The sequence below is a fragment of the Saccopteryx bilineata genome, chromosome 6 (assembly GCF_036850765.1).
Source record: "Saccopteryx bilineata isolate mSacBil1 chromosome 6, mSacBil1_pri_phased_curated, whole genome shotgun sequence".
NCBI classification, from domain to species: domain Eukaryota; kingdom Metazoa; phylum Chordata; class Mammalia; order Chiroptera; family Emballonuridae; genus Saccopteryx; species Saccopteryx bilineata.
Window position 1 is genome coordinate 175,956,259 of NC_089495.1, and position 21,831 is coordinate 175,978,089.

At 43.5% G+C, this 21,831-nt stretch overlaps 1 protein-coding gene across 2 annotated transcripts in view; it reads right to left on the bottom strand.

Annotated features, from left to right (window-relative positions):
• The window catches only part of ISM1 (isthmin 1), a 73,519-nt gene extending 60,348 nt beyond the window's left edge, over positions 1-13,171 (bottom strand). For both annotated transcript variants that reach the window (XM_066234262.1, XM_066234261.1), the window contains exon 1: positions 13,034-13,171. In XM_066234262.1, coding sequence (XP_066090359.1) covers positions 13,034-13,171 — 138 coding nt within the window. The remainder of the gene's footprint in view (positions 1-13,033) is intronic.
• Between the last annotated feature and the right edge of the window lie 8,660 nt (positions 13,172-21,831).

Genomic DNA, 21,831 nt, shown 5'->3' on the forward strand with positions numbered 1-21,831 from the left:
TTCGTGTTTCTTTCTTTTTTTTTTCTTTTTTTTTTCATTTTGCCATTCTTGTGGGATAATAGGCTGATTTCACAGTTTTAGTGGCGATACATTTTTTTAAAGTTATTTTTTCTTTTCTGTTTTACCTATCTACCCAGTCAGTGCTCAATTCTGTGATAATCACCAAATTAATAAGCTATTAAAATAGTTAAAATGAGACTGGTCCCAACTCAACAGTTGAGGTTCGGAGGGAGAGGAGAGAGGGTGTAGGACACACTGAAGCGTGGGACACAGCAGATCACCAATGAGACACAACAGAGGATGGTAACATTCACTGGCAGCCCAGGGCAGTCAGGGACTTAGGAAGAACAACAAGACAAGATCTAGAACCAGAGCGGTCCACAGCTGGTTGGCATTAGCCATGTTAATGCCATAAATAAAAAAAAGAAAATATGAAACTCCTCTCAACTATGGAGAACATTTTTAAAACTCTGACCACTGGTTCCTCAGAAGACCTTGAGGAGAAAGGGCTTTGTGGTACACCGAGGAAAGGGAAAATCTGATTAGTCACATGGAAGAAGTGCTTCTGGCCAGCAACAGTAATTACAAAGCAGAGTCCACAGCATACAGAGCCTGTGGCACTCCTGTCCCCGGGCCTGTCCTGTTTCTCTTGTTATGTCTGAGAAGAGAAGGTAGGAAGGGGAACCGCTTCATCAGCGAAAGCGCTGGCAGGCTCAAATTATTACAGCGCTCTGAGTGGCACATTGGCGGATACAGTTATTGTCTCTACCAGGATGCAGCACAAGATTTTTAAGCAGTGCAACAACATGAGGGAGACCATTCAGAAGGAAGATGGGAAGAGAAGAACATTGTGCGTCTTGACTCAGAAACAACCTCTGTTGGGCGCTGTCCTGTGCTGCCAGAACAACCCAGGCCTTTCCCAGCTCTCATTTCTCAGAGGCAGGATCCTCTGGGCTCCACCTCGGCCTCACTCTGGCCCAGGGCCAGGCTGAGCAGCCCCACAACACAGCCCTAGGTAATGGCTGGATCCCACTGGAAATGTTCAGTACGTCCATCGGGCATCTGCTTCTCAGGACGTGGCTGCATGGTTAGGCAGGGTGGGGAGGGGGCCTCTGCTTAACCAGGAGGCCAGTTGCTTCCCCAGTCCCTTCTCTCAAGCTGCCCCTGTCTTTTCCTACTTTCACATCAGAGAAGTCAAGAAGAGCCTTTTTAGAAGCATCACTGATTGACACGAGGCAGCCACAGGGAGCCAGCCAGTACTGCAGCAGTTAGTTTGTGACGTGTGTTCCAGCTGCAAAATAGAGATAATCCCCGCTGGGCTATGATGAAAATTAAAAGTGCAAGGACATATATAAGTCCTTACAGCAAGCAGTTCCTGGCAGAGAATAAATGCTCAATGTCAGCCTTTATATCATCATCATAATCATCATCATCAATTCTGATACTAAACTTCAAAATTTAGTAATTATCCCACTAGAATGTCTGATCTTGAATATAAAAAATGAAATGCAGAGTTAAAGTGAATTGCCCAAGGTCACACAGCACTGTAATACCAACACCCACACATTAAACCATTGCTATGCACCAAGGATGGTCCTCACAGCCTTCCTGTGATGTAGGTATTTCTGCCCCTTTTTACTGAACAGGACAAGAAGCACAGAGAAGCATGAGACTTTCACCTAAGGGCACACACAGAAAGTGAGAAGCAGAAGTGAAACCGACAAATCCACTCCCCATGCCTTTGGCCACTCTGTTGGGCCCTGTGACTAGATTTGGTTGATGGGGTGCTAATGGTGTGACCCAAGCAAGGCTGAGGTGTGCTGACCACCTGGGCTCACCTCTGCCTTTCTGTGCTCTTTCATTGCTATAGAGAGATGTATAGTAGACTGCTGGCTGCAGGAGTACGGGAGACACAAGGGAGACACCCAGACCCAACCCACAGCTTGGAGCCTACCCTGCCCAGATCTACTGAACCCCAGCCAACGCAGAGAGCTGAGTGTGAGAATACATGCCTATTTTTACAGTCCACTGAGTTTTAGGGTAATTTGTCATGCTCCCCAAATTGGGCAATAGCTAAATAATACCTGACCTTTATTAAGTACTTTCTGAAACTTGCAACTTGCAGAAAAAGCATGCATTTTGACTAGTGCTTCTTTCTGTATTGTGTATATGATTAACCTGGGGCTTTTGTTAAAATGCAGATTTGGACTCAATAGCTTTGGGTGAGACCTGAGATTTCCATTTTCTAAGGAGCTCCCAGGAGTTGTTGCCACTGCTGCTCCACAGACCACACTCTGGGTGCAAGGGCAGAGTCATCCCGGGCTTCTCATCTGCACCTTGGGCCATGACTGCACCTGCTGAACTTCGGAGCAGTGAATGGGCCACCTTAAGTGTAAGGGAAGGACAGTCTTTGCCTTCTGGTGAAAACAGTGTACGTGTCTAATAATCTGCACTCTCCTCATGTCCAGAGTGGCCGGGAGGTCAGCTCATGTTAAAGTTTCCTCAGCCTATTTCCTGGGCTAAGGATTAGAAACACCTAATCAGCCTGACCAAGTGGGGGTGCAGTGCCTAGAGCATTGACCTGGGATGCTGAGAACCCAGGTTCGAAACCCTGAGGTCGCCATCTTGAGCACATGCTCATCTGGCTTGAGAACAGGCTCACCAGCTTGAGTGCGGGATAACCAGCTTGAGTGTGGGATCATAGACATGACCCAAAGGTCTCTGGCTTGAGCCCAAGGTTGCTAGCTTGAGCAAGGGATCACTAGCTTAGCTGGAGCCCCCCTGGCCAATGCACATATGAGAAAGCAGTCAATGAACAACCTAGGTGCTGCAGCAATGAATTGATGCTTCTCATTTCTCTCCCTTCCTGTCTGTCCCTGTCTGCCCTCACCTTGCTAACTTAAAAACAAACAAACAAACAATACCTAATGAGATCTCACCCCACCCCTTTTTATTATTTTTGTTTTTTCTACTTCCTGGAATTTGAAAATGCCTAACAATAAACTTGACTTTCAGTTCATGTTGGGCTCATAACCAATAGCATCTTTCCAAGTCCCAATATAATTGAGTCCCCAGACAAGAGATACATCTATACCTGTTTTTCTTCATTTCCAGTCTGGCAGGGCATGAGGGTAAGGAAGATGAAGGGAACTTATGGAGCAGCCTGGGTCTTCCGCTGGGACACTTCTCCACTCTGTTTTCCTGCCCAGCACCTAACTTTTCTTCCTCCACCATCATGACCACCATAACCTGGAGAATGGAGCTCCATAAGATGTTTGTCCTTCGGGTAGTCTAAAAAAACTAGGAGAATTCTTTCCAAGGAGATAGTATCCTCTCTCTTCCAGTTTTTCATACTATTCTATAGATCACACACTTATGTTTTTACTGTAGGAAAGTACCAATCTGGGATTCAACTTCCAAAGTCTCTGAAGTTCTGCAACGATGTCCCTGGGTTGTTGTAGATTCTAAACATGTTATGTGAGTGCCTTAAAAAGACTGCCATTATTTCCCAAGAAGCTAAACATATATCTACCATATGATCCAGCCATTCTGCTCTCAGTCTTTACACAAGAGACATGAAAGCATATATGTATGCAAAGCCTTATACCTGAATCTTCATAGCACCTTTATTTTAATAGGCTCCGGTTGGAACACAACCTAAACGTGCTTCAGTGGGTGAACATATGAGCATACTGTGATTGCATACGATGGGATACTAATTGGCAATAAAAAGGGTCAAACTCTTTATGCACAAAACAACCTGGATAAATCTCAAAATCATCACGGTGAGCAAAGAAGCTCACTGTACTGTACATTCTGTGTGATTCCACTTATAGGAACATCTAGTAAATGCAAAGCTAACCTGGAGTAACGGAAGGCAGAGCCGTGGTGGCCCGGGGATTGCTAGAGAATGAGGGAGGACTCACAAAGGAGTATAGGAAACTCCAGGAGATTGTACAGTTCTTCCTACACCTTGATGGTGTTGATGGTCTCACAGGTGTCAAATTCATTAGATTTTTCACTTTCAATATGTAATTGCAGATCCACGTATGTCAGTTACAGCCCAAGAAAGCTGTATTAGAAAAAAAATAACACAACTGCCACTTCTGCCCTCATTCTCTTCCCATCTTTATCTCCATGAGGCGGCTGGGAGCCAAGGCATGGTTTTGATTTGTCTCATTGGCATTGGCATGAATATTCTACCTGGACACCCGTGGGAGTGAGTTAACACCAGGTGGCCTCTGACATCGCTGCCAGCTTTCCTGCACCCTTCATACAGATTCCAGCCACACCTTGTTGTTTTTGTAAATAGAGATGTAGTATCCAGCAGGAAGTGGTCTATTGCATTCGCAGTCTACCTTCCTTCTTCCGGGTCTTTTCTGTTAAACATCTGGGGGCTGAGGTGCCCCAAACTGCAATTCCAGCAGCCCAAGGCCCCAAACTTGAAGATAGAACTCTCCCATCCCACGGCCCTGTGGCACTGACTCTTCCAGGGGATGGGATGTTGCTGGCCTACAGAAGTACAGCAGTCACAGAGACAGCTCGGTGAAAGATGACTCGGTTTACTAAAATGAGCATGAGTCAGGCTAACAGGAAGAAGGGGCAGTTAACCTACTGTTTTTACTTCTATGCAGTTTACAGAGACAACTTTCCAGTGACACATGCTAGTCTGTGCCTGGGGGGGAGGGCTGATGTAAAGCTATATTTATCAAGGCACCTTGGCCTCTGCCTTTTCCAGGCATTAGATGACAATCCCACACACCTTTGATGACTTCCCATGACTTCCCACGGCCACTCACCCTCTTACCTAAAATCAGGCCTCAGGACAACCACGACCAGCTAGTTCTCTAAATACCAGCAATTTGTAGGCTTTGGCTAGGACTGATGTTTCCCATTTCTAAAATTTTGCAATTCCATTCCCAGCTGCTCTGGGAGGTCCTGGTGTGGCTTGATTCCATTGCTGCCTATGGTACGCCCCTTTCTGAGGCTAACAGATTTCAACTTCATTCACAACAAGAAGAAGAAGCAGGTGCTGCATGGATACTGGCCTCTTACTTTTCCTATACCATTACTACCTATAGAAGCCGCCTCGATCCTCAGGACTTAGGTATGAGTGGTGCTTCATTTGAGTTCTCCTAGAAGCAAAACCTGAGGCAAAGAGCAAGTAGAACTACTCAGAGATAAGCCCAGAAAGCTGGAAGGGGACAGAAAAAGAAGGCAGACAAGGAAAGGGTGTAGGTAATGTTATCAAGCCTGTGACTACAGCGGGCAGTGAGCATGTCGTCCCAAAAGGAATGCTGGGCCACAGCGTGTGGACATTACAAGCATGGCACTCTTCCTAATCTCTGGGCTGATATGTCACAGAAGAAATAAGTTAAGCTTTACCTCTTTTATGTTCATGGCTTCTTATTAAGTTCTTATGGAAAGGGAGTACAGACAAGATGTAAATATAATGTACAATGAGATTTTTTTTTTCATTAACATTCCCTTGCTGTTTCTTAAACTCACTGCATATAATTCTGGGCCTTAAACAGATGCCCCTATCCCTTCCCCTAATTAATCTTCTGTCCTTTAGAGGATGAACACTGACAGAGGGACACTCTGAGCCATCACTGAAGAAAAGGGCTTCGTCACCATGCTTTCCTTATAAATCATAAAATCCCAAGCCAAGCGTGGCAAAAGACAGTCTCAGAAGTTGAGAGAGAAAGAGAAAAAGCACAGAAACGACTTAAATTCTGTAAGATAATACCAATGAGACAAGCTAAAGAAACTGAGATAATCAAATCTGGAAGACAGAGGAACTATTAAATAATAACCTTCAAGTCCTGCAAGAGATATTTTTTTGAAAAGAGGACAAGTCACTTGCTCCTATATAGTGGGAAGAAAAAAAGCAAACATGAAGCAAGTTAAAGGACACATTCCAGGAAGAATGTTCTGCCACTAAGGCTGTCAAAAAATATACAGTCATATAAAATATAGAAGACGGTTGCAGGATTCTTTCCTTTAGAGGCTTTAAAACCAAAATAGATTGTTCTTTAGGTAATTCTCACAACCTCCGGGGTTGTCCGCCAGCCTCAAGGGTCAACCCTATTAGAACACGGCTGGAAGACAATGAATGACGGGGCTGCAGAAATAATGTAACTCTCTTCTGTTTTACAGGAAAGTAAAATTAAGAAATAAAATGATAGTGCTTCAGTTCAAGGTGGTGGGCCAAGCATTTTTGTTCACTGCTCTCCCCCCTTCAAATTCTTTTGAAAGGGCAGACAAACTAGGAAAAGAAATCACAACAGAACTGGAAAGCTGAGAAGGGGCCACCTATGGAAGAAGGAATGGTTTCTGCCAGGTATGAAACAAATATAACCAACTGAAAGTGAAACACCACAGCGCCGAGAAAGTGAAAGGAAGATCTCTAAAGAAGTGAATTTCCCTAGAGAGATTCCCATAATATGTAACATCAAAAAGAGATGCTATCAGTTTCACTAGTGGGAAATGATTGGGAATGAAAACCCGTGTGCACAGAAAGGCTTGTCCAAAGATGTTAACATGATCTCATTCATAATATCTAAGGGAAACAACCCAAATGTACATCAATAGGGGAATAGGTAAATAGACTGTGGTATAGTTATTCAATGGAATACCACTAAGCAATGAAAAAGAGAAATCTACTTATATATACAACAACACAAATTATTTTCAAAAACACTATGTTGAGCAAATGAAGCCAGACATACCATAAAAATCATGCACACAGCATGATTCCATCTGTATCAAGATGTGGAACAGGCAAAAATGATCTACGGTAATAAGAACCAGACAGTGGTTATCTCTGAGAGGAGTAAATTGCCTACAAAGATGTACTAGAAGACTATCTGGTGTTAGGAGATGTTCTACTTCCTAATTTTGATAGTAGCTACATGGACATATATACAATTCTCAAAAATGGAACTGAAGATCCATTCTTTTTACTGTATGTAAATTATTTATCATTGACAAACCTTAGAACAATGCAAGGAGGAAGAGAAAAAGATAATAAGAAGGAGGAGAAAGAAAAGAAGGAGGAAGAGGTGGAGGAGAATGACAAGGAGAGGAAGAGAGGAGAGGCGATGGGTAGAAGCTGGGAGAACAGAGTAAGGACAGGAAAGAGTGGAGGGGGGAGAGAGCTCTGGGGTCGCCAACGATGGAAGATCGAGCCACGGCATAAAACACATCAGAAAACCACAAAGATAAAAATATGAGAGACAAAATAGAGACATTGAAGATAGATTCTGAGATTCCAATATTGGTTTTAAACTCAAACAAGAGTTTCAAACGGAGAGTACAGGGATATTGGAAATTATCAAAGGTATTACTAGAGAAATTTTCTCAAGCTAAAGACTCAGTTGAGGCTGAAGACTGAAAGGATCCAGCAAGTGCTGAACAGGGTGATGACTCAAGCCCTAAATCTAAACACAGCCTGATAAAATTTCTGAATGTTATAAAGAAAGAGAAAAAGCTGAAAGGCTTCCAGTCTTCTTTTTTAATTTATCCACAAAGAAACAGCATCAGGCTTCTTACTGAAACATGATATGATATAGTAAAATTGGATTATAGCTTCAAAATTCTATGAGGAAACAATATTCAACAAGCCAACTATCAAATTAGCATTTTAAGTGTGAGAAACAAATATATGTATGTTAAAAAAATGTAGGATCTCATAAAGTTTACCCTTTAACAAAACCTTTCTGAAAAAAACATTTTGCGGATGTATTCCAACAAAATAAAAGATTAAAATATGAGATTCAAGAAGCAGCAGCAGCAGATAAAGAAATATAGTTAAATCTGAATAATTATTGGGAACATAATAAAACTGCTAAGAAATTATTTCTAAGATAACTACACTGAAAATGAAAGAATGAAAGGCAGAATAAAGAAAAGGAAAAAAAAGAAATAATATAGCACTAAATTTTCAGATAATGTGATTAAAATTTGAGGGACATGAGAAACAAAAAAATGCCAATATATTGTATTTTCCAGGGGAGGGGTAGGTTGCAAACATTTATGGATTCTTAGTATTGATAGAAAAATATAAGTGCAAATCTTAAAATATTAGAAGTAACAGAAATAAAACACTGTCAAAACTTGATGGAAAAATGACCAAATTAAACACTATTTAAGTATTTATTAAATGTTTAAATGCCAAGATGTTAGGAAATAGTGATTATATGTCCATTTTATAGATGAGGAAATTAGGCATAGGGTAACCCTATTGCCAAAGGTGACACAGATAAGTGGAGGGGGAGAAGATGAGGCAATATAAAAATTATAAAATTGAAAACACCAAATAAAATGGAAAAAAAATTTTCAAATCTATTAGTAATTACAATAATATAAATAGGTTAAACTGCATGACAAAAGAAAATTTATCTACGGGTTATTAACAAGAGACATACGTAAATCAAATAAGGCAGAGAAAGTTTGATAATAAAGGTGAAAAAAAAACACCCAACAAATTCAAAAATTAAATAAATAAAGCAGGAGTTGTAATACTAATAAAGAACAAGAAAAGTATTCCAGACAACAGTCCACAAAATATGAATAAAAATTTCACCTGATGGTCCTGCCATCAGGAAGAGTCCATTTCTTCTTCCCTAGAATCTGAGCTGACCCAGTGATTTGTTTGCCCAATAGAATGTGGCTGAAGTGACATGTACAAATTCATCAAGAGGCCTTGCAGCTTCCGCTTTTAGTCTCTTGCTGCTCTGAATCCACCATGGAAAGGCACGCCCCTAAATCCTCCTTGAGGAGTAAAGACTATATGGAGAGAGAGCCAAAGTGACAGCCAGCACCAATCATCAGACACACGAGTGAAGTCATCTTGAACCATCCAGCTCACATCATGCCCACAGAAGGCTGTAACCTATGAGTAATCCTAGGCAAGATCAGCAGAACCACCCACGTGACTCCAGAGAAGTTGATGACACACGAACTCATGAGCAAATAACATGGTGGTTGTTTTAAGTCACTAAGTTTCGGCATTTGTTAGGCAGCAATAGCTAAGTGAGACAGTTATTCATCATTTATATAATTGCAAGGACAAGAGCAAACAGCCTGCCTAGAAAATGGGCAGGCAAGTCATGAAACAAGAAACACAATGGATGTTGACTTGAGTCAGAGCTGGTGGAGTCTTGTTGATGGACTGAAACAAGCACTTGGGATCCACAGTCAGCCTGCCTGGGTCTGAATCCTAGTGCTGACCCCTCAGAGCAGTGTGGCCTTGAGCAAGCTACGCTGACCTCTTCAGGCCTCAATTTCCTCATCTGTGAAATGGGTATAAATACTACCTATCTCAAAAGGTCATTTTAAAGAACCTTATTTGTATTAAGTACAAATAAATGTTTCCTTTGCTTCTACTGATATAAATAGCTCAGATGAACTCGTGAATCCAGAGAAGCAGTGAGTACAAGAAGCTCAGCTGGTTTATTGAATGCAAGTAGAGAGATAAAAGGAAGAAATTGTAGTTAGGAGACTGAGAACCAAGACATTTAGTTACATTTCAGAGTTTGGTTTGCTTTAATGTTACTGTAAAAATAATCAACTTAATGTGTTATAATACTTGTTTAAATGTCACTATCTTAATGGCTTTACTATTTAAAAATCTAGAGATAATCATGATTCTAAATCTGACTGAGATTTAGTAGAGAGGCACTTATTTGAATTTCAAGTTAAAGAGTTATTATATTATTATTATTATCTCCTATAGGTTATATATTTTGTAATGCTTTGTCTTTCAGGCTGCTTTTATTATATATATATTTTCTTACTATTATAAATTAAAGACATGCAAAATAACTAATCTGCATATGTAATCAACATGAGCCAAACTTATTTCAATGAAAAGGTAAGGTTTCATTTACACTTAATCTTAGCCAGAAGGCTGAGAGGTGATAAGATTTCATTCAAAAGTGAAAAAAGTTCATGTCTCTGCACTTTATGCAGCTGTTGAAAACAACTGGATAACTTTTATTAGATATTTTAAAATAATGATAATAGTACAAACACATCATTATTTTTCATGAGCCACACGACCAATAGAGATAGTGAATTCAAAGCAGTCTACTGCCATCTCATAACAGAGTAACTCCAGCATAGGGACAGTCACAGAGGCAAAAAACTCTATCCCCCTGAGTATGCTGAAACCACCAAATAATGTTAGGTCTTATAGATATATACACATATACACATGTATATATGTGTGTGTTTGTATATGTGTATGTATATATATATATGTGAATCAGTCTATGTGTATATATACATATCTGTTCATATCTAACAATAGAAAACTGTTGAGATGTGTTTGACAATGTAAATTGTTAAAAGGTTCTCTCTCTCTCTTTCTCTCTCTCTCTCGTGGTCAGCATGGTGACTTTCCAAGAACTTGGAATGAAAATATTCTTTAAATATTTTCACACTATAAAATAATAAAAAAATTAAGCACCTTCTACCTGCTTTAAAAAAAGTTTACATTTAAAAAAGTTAATATATTTAAAGTGCTAAGAACAGTGTCTGACACAAAGACATTTTACAAATCGTAGCTGTTATAGTTATTCTTACTGTTTTATTGAGTATCCTTGATATGTCAGAATTACCAGATCTTAAATATAGGAGTGTATCTCTTCTTAAATGATCCCAAAATATACTTCAAATTGGGGAAATAAACCTACCATTTTGTATTTCTGACTCTGACCTCATATTTTAGAATGTTTTCAAGGAGACATAATAAAAAATAATGTAGTATAAGGATTAGTTTTCCAGTTGCAAAGAATGGTTTTAGCAGCTTAAGATAACACAGAGCCAATGCATTTAAATGGAGTTTAAAATAGTCCAGTAGACAGAAAGAGCATAACATCCACAGTTTTGTTTTCAAATACACCTGTTACCAACAAATTTACCTTCTGGGCCCTGAAAACAACAGGCTAATACATGTCTTTTGCACACCTCCTCACTCGGTGGAACATACATTCTCCATTTGAATCATAATACCTTTGGGGAGTCAGAGGGCCAATGAAATAACTTCAGTCAGGAAGACTATAAAACTTTTATAATAACAAATTACAAAAGAGAGTGAAATTATGAGCTAAACTGTTAAACTCATCATTCTGCCTGGATAAGTGCATTGAACGGACAGCATAACCAAATGCTACCAATAAGAGAAACTGAAGCTGGTAGAGCAACAGGTCCTCGGGGCTCAAGTTATTCCTAAGAGCATGACTCTGTAAGTCCCACATTTCTTCTGCTCTCTGGGGGCAGGTCCTCGGCCAAAGACCCTTTGGAGAATGTAATCCACTTCCCCTTTGCAGTTGCCACTTCCACCGGCTGCTTCTCTCATTACCTTACTGTTTAGGCAGAAAAGACTGCCCCCTGGTTCTTCTAATGATAGCAAGCACCTCATAAAGAAATCTGCCAAATTTACTTTTCCATAGAACATCACTTTTACAGTTTTTCACGAGCCCATGTGGAAAGAAAGCATCATGTATAAAATATGACTTCCAGAAATCTTGAAGATATTAGGTATTATTCCTACATGAACGGTGGGTGTAGCACAGTCCATAGAATGGTACTATCTTCCGTTTCCCCCAAAGAAATCCCATCGGTCTGTCTCCATACTTGTCTGCCCACCAGGAGCAGGTGTGAGGACCTCACAATGTTAGGATGTGTTCAGGAATGCCCCAAACTGAAGTGAATTTTAGGCTCTTGGGCGTATACTTTTCCATTCCTGGTTTTGAGTTAGTGTGCAAGGGTCACTTTGCTTTAGTCTATAACAACCTGGCGAAGATCAAGCTTCGTGCAGTTAATCAAGGGTTTGGAATGTGTGAACTTTGGCAAGTTCCTTAACCTTTCTGTGCTATATTAATGATATAGTACCTCATTAAATCAGTTAAATTTTGTAAAGCACTTAAAACAGTAGCATAAGAAGCACTGTTTTAAGTGTTGAAGTGAAGTGTTACTGTAATAGTAAAAGTTTTTAATCCCCAACCCCTGGCAACAAATTACATAAAGAGGTTAAAAATGAATGAGACTATGATTGTAAAGCCCCTTAGAAATAATAAACAATACTTATCTCGACATAGCAAAGAGTTTTAGAGGGGCTAATTTGAGGAGGGGATTTTAGGAGCCAGGGAATTTCCGCTGCTTTCTGAGAAAATCCCTGCAGACTTCTACGCATGTCCCAAGTTGACAGTTGTCATACCCAACCAAAGGAAAAGAGCGCTTTCCAAGGTAACTGCAGGGAATCCTTACCTGGCTCCCACCTCTCAGGTTCGGAGCTAAAATCGATCAGTAGAACCCTTTTCCCAAGGTGATCTTCAACAGGGACAGAGCACTGGGAAGAAGTCTTTTGCTAAGTCTGAAAGCCCCGGGTAACCCCGGCCCCAAACAGGGCAGGTGTCTTAACTCCGTGCTCTCTTTTTGGCCAAGAGCGCACCCTGGAGCTTCGGGTGAGGCCCACGAGGGACATCGGAGGCACCGGGACCGTGTGGGAGAAGAGAGGATGTCTGGCCACTCTCCTCGGGAAATCATTTCCTGACCTTTGGAATTGCTTTCTGAAGAGGCAGACTCACCGGGATTCCTGCTCCCAAACCCAGTTTGAGAATATTATCCTATAAAGTTTCCCTCTGCAACCTCGCACGCCTCGCCTCCCAGAGCGATAACAGTACTCGGCCTCTGAAGGGCCACCGAAGCCTGGCACCACCCCAAAGCAAACACATACATGCTCCGCACTTCCTCCGCCCATTACACGCCGTGCACCCCCAGATATCTGACCTGTGGCAGACCTGAGGGCGCGCGTCCGCCAGAGCTCAGCGCCAAGTCCAGCCTCCCGACACGTATCCCCGCTCCGCCTCTGCCTAATACGGGTTGCCCCGACAAAACCGCTGCCAAAACAGTTGCTCTCGGGTAGGGCGGGGGACCGCCTCCTCGCGCACATCAAGTGCGAGCTCGGCACCCCTTCCCCCGGGTCCCCGATGCCACGCGCGCCCCTCTCCGGCGACGCACTCACCTGCAGCTGGGTCCGGCTGGCGTTGCCCGCGGCTGCGTCCGGCCCGTCCGCGGCTCCCGACCCGCGCAGCACCGTTATGTGCAGCGTGAGCAGCAGCAGTCCCAGCAGCAGCAGCAGCTCTGCCGCCAGGCGAACCATCCTCTTGAGACGCGCGGCTTTAGGACCCGGCGCGGCGGGCGGTGGCGGCGGTGGCGCCGGGAGAGGAGGAGTCGGAACTCCGGAGCCCGGCAGCGCGGCTCCCGCTTCGGCCCCCGCCGGGGCCCCGCTCCCCGGGCCCGCAGGGCTGGCGCTGGGCGCGGCGGGGCGCGCGGGGCCAGGGGAGCAGGAGCCGCCGCCGCCTCCGCCGCCGCCGCCGCCACCGCACCACGGCGGAGCCACGGCGGGGCCGGGGGCGTCCAAGGCGGCTGCGGAGCAAACCCCGGCGCTTCCCTGCGGCGGCAGGGACAGGGGGCTGCCCGCGACCCAGGCCGGGCCTGGGACCACCCTGCGGGCAGGGGGTAGCGGGGGCGGCGGCGGGGCGGGCGCAGCCGAGCCCCCGAGCGCACATGGGCGCCCCAGATGTGGCCGCGGCGCCGCAGCTGGAGCAGGAGCGGCCGCCAGAGGAGCGCAGGGAGGAGGAGGAGGAGGAGAATGAGGAGGAGGAGAAGGAGGAGGAGGAGGGCTTCAGTGGCGGCCCGGAGTTACCTCCACGCTTGGCTCCCCCGCCCTGAGCCACTCACCCGACGAACCACCTCCCCTCCTCCCTGGGCTACTTCGGGACGCGGGACGCACCGCCCCGTTGCCGAGTGCTAGTTTGAGCTAGCCCCAGATGGGTGCTGCGGATACACGGGGGTTGTCACTGTTTGGAGGTGACTTGGGCACCCCTCCGGGGTCCGCTTCCGCCAGCCGGGCTGTGCCAAGTGCGCGCCACCGCTGCCGAAGTCGCTGTGGCCGAAGAGGGCACAGCCCTTGTGCGCACTGAGGCTCGGGGCGGTGGTGGTGGTGGGGGGTGCCTGAGCGAGTTTAGAAACTTTTATTAAAGTGGAGTTGGAGTTGTGGTGATGGAGAACCGAGGGGGCGCAGGACAAGCCAGGTGTCTGTCTGCGACTGTGCGCCCCCGCCTGAATCTGGCGTGCGTAAGAGGGGGATGGATGATAAAGAGTCGTTCCAGAGGATCTTGACACTTGTTCCTGGACTCTGGGCAGCTCGCCCCTTGAGCACCGCTGCTCACGCACCCGTGTAGCCCTGTAGAGCCTGGGAAGGGAAGCAAATCGGATTCGCTGGGCGTGGGCCTGGTCCAGCGGGCAGGTGTCGAGGCAGGAAGATGCTGGGGCCGAGTGTTCGCGGCTCAGGCGCGCAGAACGCAGGCGAGGCACTGGGGATAAATCTCAGCTCTGCCAGTCGCGGGTCGGGGGACTCATCCTGGAGGCGCCGCTCCCGGAGGGGACCTGGAGGCTGCAGATGCACAGCCGCCGTTCTTGGGCCACCGCCTCATGACCGGTCTGCAGCCTCGGGCTCCCGCGCGCCGCTCATGCCTCGCAGAGGTTAGCTGGCGAGTGAAAGGGCTTGGGTCAGGCAGAGAGCGCGGGTTCCTCGCCTCCGATGCAGGAACCAACTGGGTCCGACGGTGGGCTCAGATAACTGCAGTAGCACGCCAAGTTTCCCTCCCTCTGGGTATTGCTGTGGTTCCCCCTTTCCAGAAGTGGCTCGGAGTGGCGGACGCTCTGCATGTCTGGTGCCTTTTATAATGAGCTTTCTCCGCCTCCCCGGTTTCCTCCTCCCCTGTGCCCGCCCAGCCCTTCCCACCCGGTTTGCGGAGCCCTCGGTCCTGGCGTTCGCATACCAGCATTTCGCAAATTTCCAAGTCCATCTCGCATCCAGGGTCCCTGGGATGGGCCATCCCGATTCTCCCTTGGTGACTGATATTAAATACATAAACAGACCTTTCTCGTTGGCGTGCCTGTCCCCCCGCCTGGCTTCTGTCCTCCTCCTCCCTGTGTTACAAACTGAGGAAAGGTTCTTAAATCAACTACCTTCCGACTTCACATCTTGACGCGCAGGGCACTTCAGCCAAGTCTCGCCCAGATTAAGACAAGAAACACTTTCATCATTCCGAAAGTTCCACAGGTCACGATGGCATTGTGCAGAATTTAAATAGCGCTGGTTAAGGTATGGGGTGCTGGTTAGTTTATTTGCGTTCGGGAAAGGAAGGGCTTAGTTATCACTTTAAAAATGCCTTCAGCATCTGTACAATTCATCTTGCTCTAGCATCGTGTTAATGAATTGGCAGCTGTTTATAAAGTACACTGTATCTTTTTCTTTTTGGTGTTATTGTTTTTTTTTTGGGGGGGGAGGATGTTTGGAAGGAGTGCTTGCTTTGGATTTTTAGGCAGTCAGTCCTGTCAGGCATCTAATCCCAATTTCCAGGCTCTAAAATGCCAATAATTGCCAACCGGAGCGCTGGGGGAAGAATTTGAAATAATAGACCGTCCGTGGTTCAGATGGGAGATCAAAGGAGAGGATCCCAGCAGCTTGCAGATCCCACGAGGATCCTCCAGTGTGTTTTCTCATTAGAGTCACGTGGGGGACAGGGCAGGGGAGTCAGCACATGGGTGGAATATATAAATTAAGATGGCAAACTGGAATCTTGTAGCCAGCCCGGGTTCAGGGCAGGCTCTAACCCCCTCTGTGCCAGATTGTGAAGCGGGAGCACGGGGACAATGACTTTCTCATGGCCTGAGGCAGGCTGTTCCAAATTAGAATCCAGGCGCTGCTGTGTCCTGTGTTTCCATCACACACAGTCCCCACATGTGAACCTCCACTGCTTCTCCTCTCATCTAAAATTAACATTTTTTTTTTTTTTTTTTTGGATCCTAAGAAAAAATGACTTAAAAAAAAAAAACAACTCTGGAAAGAAATCCTTTCAGTGAGTGTAAATTCTTGTAAATTTGTACAGGGAGAGTTGGAGATCAAAGTCTTTTTGTAAGATGTTGTAAAAATTGTAAATTGAATTTTGGGGACAGAAGTCTTTATAAAATGTTGAACAAATGTATGAATGACTGCTATTAAAATCCTTTCACGCTGTGAGATCCAAATTCCAGGTGAGTTTATGTTCTAGTAAGCACACATAACTAGTATCGATAAATGTCCGTGCTCTGGGACAGAGCTGGCAAACAGGGTTGCCAGCAACGATCTGCTTTTGATGAGTTAGGGAACATGAGCTGACAATTTTTTTTTTTTTTTTTTTTTTGGAGAATGACAAGTTTAATAGCCTAAACAAATTTAAGTTTCAAGCATGTTTATGAAATCTTACTAATAGCTGATGAGTTTTAAAAGTTGTGCCTCCTTCAAAGTTCCCACAGCGCTATCCTCATATCTAACTAATTAGTAAAATGTCTGATTACATGTCTACCCTCCCACCAGACCTGGGTCACCTTTGTGGTAAACCATCCCAGAGCATACCTCTCCCCTACACCCCTGCATTATCCAGTTTTATTCTTCTCAGGTTCACAGCTACATAAACATTTCTCAGCAACACTTGAATCTAGGCGAGGAAGTGAAGAGTTCTGTTACTTCTTCTACGTTTGGCCAGAAATCAACTGAGTGATCCTCTATGTACAACTCTCTCTTCCCTTAATACATGGCAAGGACTCTGAGGTGAAAGAAGACCTATTCTTACAGTTACTACGCAAAAGAGAACTATTGGATCAGGGATTTATTTAACCTTGCATGCTGTGAAATAACACTTGGTTGTTGGAAGCACTGTGACTGTTGGGTGTTTGCTATAGCAGCTAGTATTACCCATCCCGACAAGTGGTATGTTCTTCGAGACAGGGACATCTGCCTGATCACTAGCATATTTCTAGAGCTGAGCATAATGCCTTGCATCGAGTAGTTGCTCAAACAGTGTTTGTTTAATGAATGTAATAAATCAGGTCTTTATTTAGATCCTACTTAGTAAATTAACTCTCTTGAGAGTGTTCCTACTATAATTGACTGACCTTGAATATCAATTCTTCTGTCATTTGACTATACCATTCCCCTCATAGATTTCCCCTTAGTTTTGATTATTGGTCCCTTTATCTTGCCGACAAACTTATTTGACTGAAATATTTGCAAAATGTAAAAGAAATTAACAATAAGCCAGAACACCTGCAGTGAATATCATCGAAGAGAACCTTTTGGTCTATTGTAGTTAAGGTCTTTATTGTTTCTACTTTATTATTATCACTACTTTGTTATTATTACTAATATCTGTTGCAGGGCAGCAAAGAGTAGTGTTAGTGCAATCTTTAAAATACAACTTTTTATCATATTATGCTTTTAAACATACACAAGGGTAAGGAGAATAATATAATGAATCATTATATACCCATAATCCAGCTTCAGCAAAACTCAAGGCCTATCCTGTCTCATCTATATTATCAAACACTTCCTCCCTCTGAGAATAGTTTGAAGCAAATTCATGACATCATATCATTTCACTTGTACATATTTTAACATGTATCTCAAAAGGGTAAGGTCGAACTTACCCCAGTAAGACAATTTAAAACACATTAAAATAAAAAAAACACCCCACATTTATACTGTATGTGAGCTTTAAGACAGATTTGAAATGTCAAAACTAGAGACATTTTTTTTGGATGTGAAAACGATTAGTTAGCATTTAGAGATTATGGTGGAGATTGTTATGTGTTCACCAAAACCTGTTTTCTCATCTTCTTGGACGTACTGGTAAACTACATTTCCCAATATCCTGCGCATGTAGATACAACCATATGACTGAGCTCTGGCCAATAAAATGCAAATGGAAGTGATGTGTGCAATTTCCATATCTAGCCCATAAAAATGTCCTCTGCATGATCTCTCTCTTTTCACTTTGGCTGCTGGCTGGATGTTCCTGCCCAGGGTGGCCTTAGGCCAATGATCATCCTGGCTTCCTTACTCCACCCAGAATACCCTGGCTGGGCTATTGTGTGATTGAGGAATAAACTTTTAAAAACATGTGTTAAGTCACCAAAATTTTAGGGTTTGTATAAGGCTTTACATTACTGTCACAAACATAGTAGGCAATGTCCTGAGAGGGAGGGGTGGCAAACCTTTTCCTTAGAGGGTCTGATAACAAAGCTTTTTGTCTTTGTGGGCTCTGAGGTCACTGTCACCACTACTCAATCCCACTGTTGCTGTTGCAGTGGGAAAGCGGTCAAAGAAAATATATGAATAAATGGGTGTGGCTGTGTTTTAGTCAAACTCTGCGTACACAAACAGGCAGCCGAACCGCATGTCTCAGTGCCAGCCTCTGTTCTAACAGACTCACGCAAGACACCACCTCATCTTAGGTGCCGTGGATGAAGGAATTACTGCAAGTGGGGTTGGACGGACTTACTTTTGGGCAAGTGATTTTACCTCTCTGAGTCTGTTTCCTCACCTCTAACTTGGAGCTGAGAATGCCTACTCCAGGGCTGTTGCGAAGTTCAAATATTGCCGCCACAGTAGGACAAAATGAATAGCACCCGTTCTTTCTTTCTAATAGATGAAGGACTCCAAATAGTGTGCAGGAAAGCAGGAGGATTGTCATTCACTTCTGAATTCACAAAGTAGATGCTTTGTAATGTTTGTTCAATGGATGCAGGTTTTAGAAAACTGTTGAAAATTGTAGCTGAAAGGAGACTTAGAGGTAAACTCTAAGCCCTCAAAGGAATACAAACAAACAAAAAGCCCCAAGTGATGTTCCATTAGAGTCCTTTGAACTCAGAAGGGCTCATGGTGCTCACAAGTGAGAAAATCCTCACCCTCAGAGGTTCAGAGCTGCCCCAGGGGTTCCAACCCCTGGAGCAACAGCTCGGCTTGTGGGACACCTGGGCCATCCACCTCCTGGATCTCTAACACAGACACGGGACATTAAGATAGAGGGTGTGCCTGTGGCTCTCCACTTGGTCCTAAAAGCCCCAACATGCACCAAGAACGCAAGAGACCACTGAGTATGTGACCAGAAGAGGTTAAAAACCTTTTTTGAAAGTGTTCATGATGGTTCTTCCTTCTGTGGCAGGATCCTTGACTACATTTCTGCTGACTTCTTCTGCAAACAGCTGGCCCTTGAAGAGTTCATCCGTTTCATAATAGGCCCTTTGCTTTTGCTTTGCTTATGCTTAATTCTGTGCAAATTCTAGAAAGCAAAATAAAATCACAGGGACACGTTATAGCTGGAAGAGAAAAGTGCTTCATCATGTAAGTTTTTTGTTTGTTTTTTTAACTCTGACAAATCATTTCTGAGCAGGAAGAGAGAGCAAACTATTCAGTCAGAATTGAGTCTCAGAGTTAGAAGAGGCCCATAGAGTTCATCTAGTTTCCTTTTACAGATGAAGAAACTCACACCCAGAGGATGAAATAGACATTTTCAATATCACAGAGAGACTTGGTGGCAGCAACAAGTTCCCCAGCTCCAAGACCAATGCCCTATTTTTCAAGGTAAACTTTTAAAAATTAAAGTATGACATACATATGGAAAAGAGTACATGTCCTAAGTTTATAGCTCAATGGAATTTTTACTACTCAGATAAATAAATAGCACAGTACCAGCTCCCCAGAAGCTAATTTCCCAAATGTTACCAATACTCTGACTTTTATCACCATACATTGGGTTTGTCTTTAGGAAAATATATTATTAGTATATTATCTTTTGTACCTGGCTTCTTGTACTATCTTCTATTCCTCCCCACAACTTTTTTTTTTTTTTAATTTTTCTTAAGTGAGCAGTGGGGAAGTAGAGAGATAGACTATTATATGTGCCCTGACTGTGATCCACCCACCCCCTACCAGGCGGTGCTCTGCCCATCTGGGGCATTTCTCTGTTGTTCAGTAACTGAGCTATTTTAGTGCCTGAGGCGAGGCCATGAAGCCATCCTTAGTACCCAGGGCCAATTTGCTTTAACTGAGCTATGGCTGCAGGAGGAGAAGAGAGGGAGAGAGGGAAGGGACAGGGAGAGGAGTGGAGAAGCAGATGGTTACTTCTCTTGTGTGCTCTGGGACTTCCACGTGTCAGGCTGATGCTCTATCACTGAGCCAACTGGCCAGGGCCCTACCCCCAATTATTTATTTTGAAAAAATCTAAACCTATGGAAAAGTTGCAAGTATAATTGAATAAACAACCATACATCATTAGGGAAGAGTGTATTAATGACCACAGTTTTCTTCAGTGTGTCAAAGCTCTTTTCCACGTGACTTTGCAGCTTTCCCCATCACAATGTGGGAGCATTCACTCCTTGACTGTGCTGGACTTGTGATTGTCTTTGCCTGGCCTTGTGATTGGTTTTGACTAATAATGAGCACAAGTGTTATGACACCAGTTCTGTGGTCAGGTCTCAAGAAGCCTTGCATGCTTCCTCTCTGTGTCTGTCTTGGAACTTTGCCACTTGCCTGTGAATGAGCCAGGACTAGCCTGCTGGAAGAAAAGAGACAGGGTCCTGGTCCACTGCAGTCAACAACCAGATTATTTCTAGAAGCAGATCCACCCAGCTGACCTGCTGCTGATGAGAGACACTTGAGGAAGCTCAGCAGCAATCTCACAGAGACCACCCAGATGAGCTCGGCCTAAACAGCATGATGAGCAAAGGAATTGGTTGCTGTGGTCTGGGGGTTTGTCATACAGTAAAAACTGACCATTCATTCTTTTGCCCAAATCCTTCAGCTTATCTTTTCTAAGAATAAAGATATTCTCCTGCGTCATCGCAATATAATTTATTATCATGCTCAAAACATTTAACATTGATACAATAATATCTAATTTACAATTCACACTCAAAATTTTCTAATTGTCCCTACAATATCCTTTATCACTATATATTTTTTTCTATCCAGAATTCAGGTGAGAATTACTTACTGGATTTAAAAAATTGAGATATAATTGAGTTATTGTATTAGTTTCAGGTATATAACAATGATTCAATATCTGTAGATATTGCAAAATGATCATCACAGTAAGTCTAATTAATATTCATCACCATACAATAATAATGAAAATTTTTTTCTTGTGATGACAATTTTTAAGATTGACCCTCTTGCCCTGGCCAGATAGCTTGCTTGTTTAGAGCATCGTCCTGATGCTCAAAGGTTACTGGTTTGATCCCTGGTCACGGCATAGACAGAAACACATTAAAGTTTCTGTCTGTCTCTCCCTTCCTCTCTTTCTAAAATCAATAAATAAATTTTAAAAAGATTTACCCTTTTAAGAACTTTCAAATATACAGGACAGTATTATAAAACTGTAGTCACCATGCCATACATTACCTCCCCATGACTTATTTATTTTGTAATTGGAAGTTTGTACCTTTTGGCTACCTTTCACTTAATTGTCATTGTCATGTCTCTATGTGTCTTGAACAGCTTCCATCTTCTTCCCACAACTTTCTTTTGGTCCTTAATGTCATTAACATTTTTTAGAAAGTTTAGGCCAGTTGGTTTTGCAGAATCCCTGTAGTTTATACTTGCACGAGTACTTTTCCAGGGTTAGTTTTGAACCGTGCACCTTGGGCAGGATACGGCCTGAATAATGTGCCCTCAGTGTATCACATCACAAGGTCAATGATGCCAGTTTGCCCAGTTATTGGGAACCCTCTTTCAAGATGCAAAAATATTGAGTCATTTTTACGAGGTTAAGTGGGAAAAGTTCTTAACTGAAAATATGTTGGTGTGTTACCTTTTTCATATATGGAAAGAAAAAAAAAACCAAGACTTTACCTACTTTCCAAAAAACCTACTCCACTTTGTTCTAAATTGTCAATCTTGGCCAGCCCCCTCTGAACAGTGGGCTGTGATTGTAT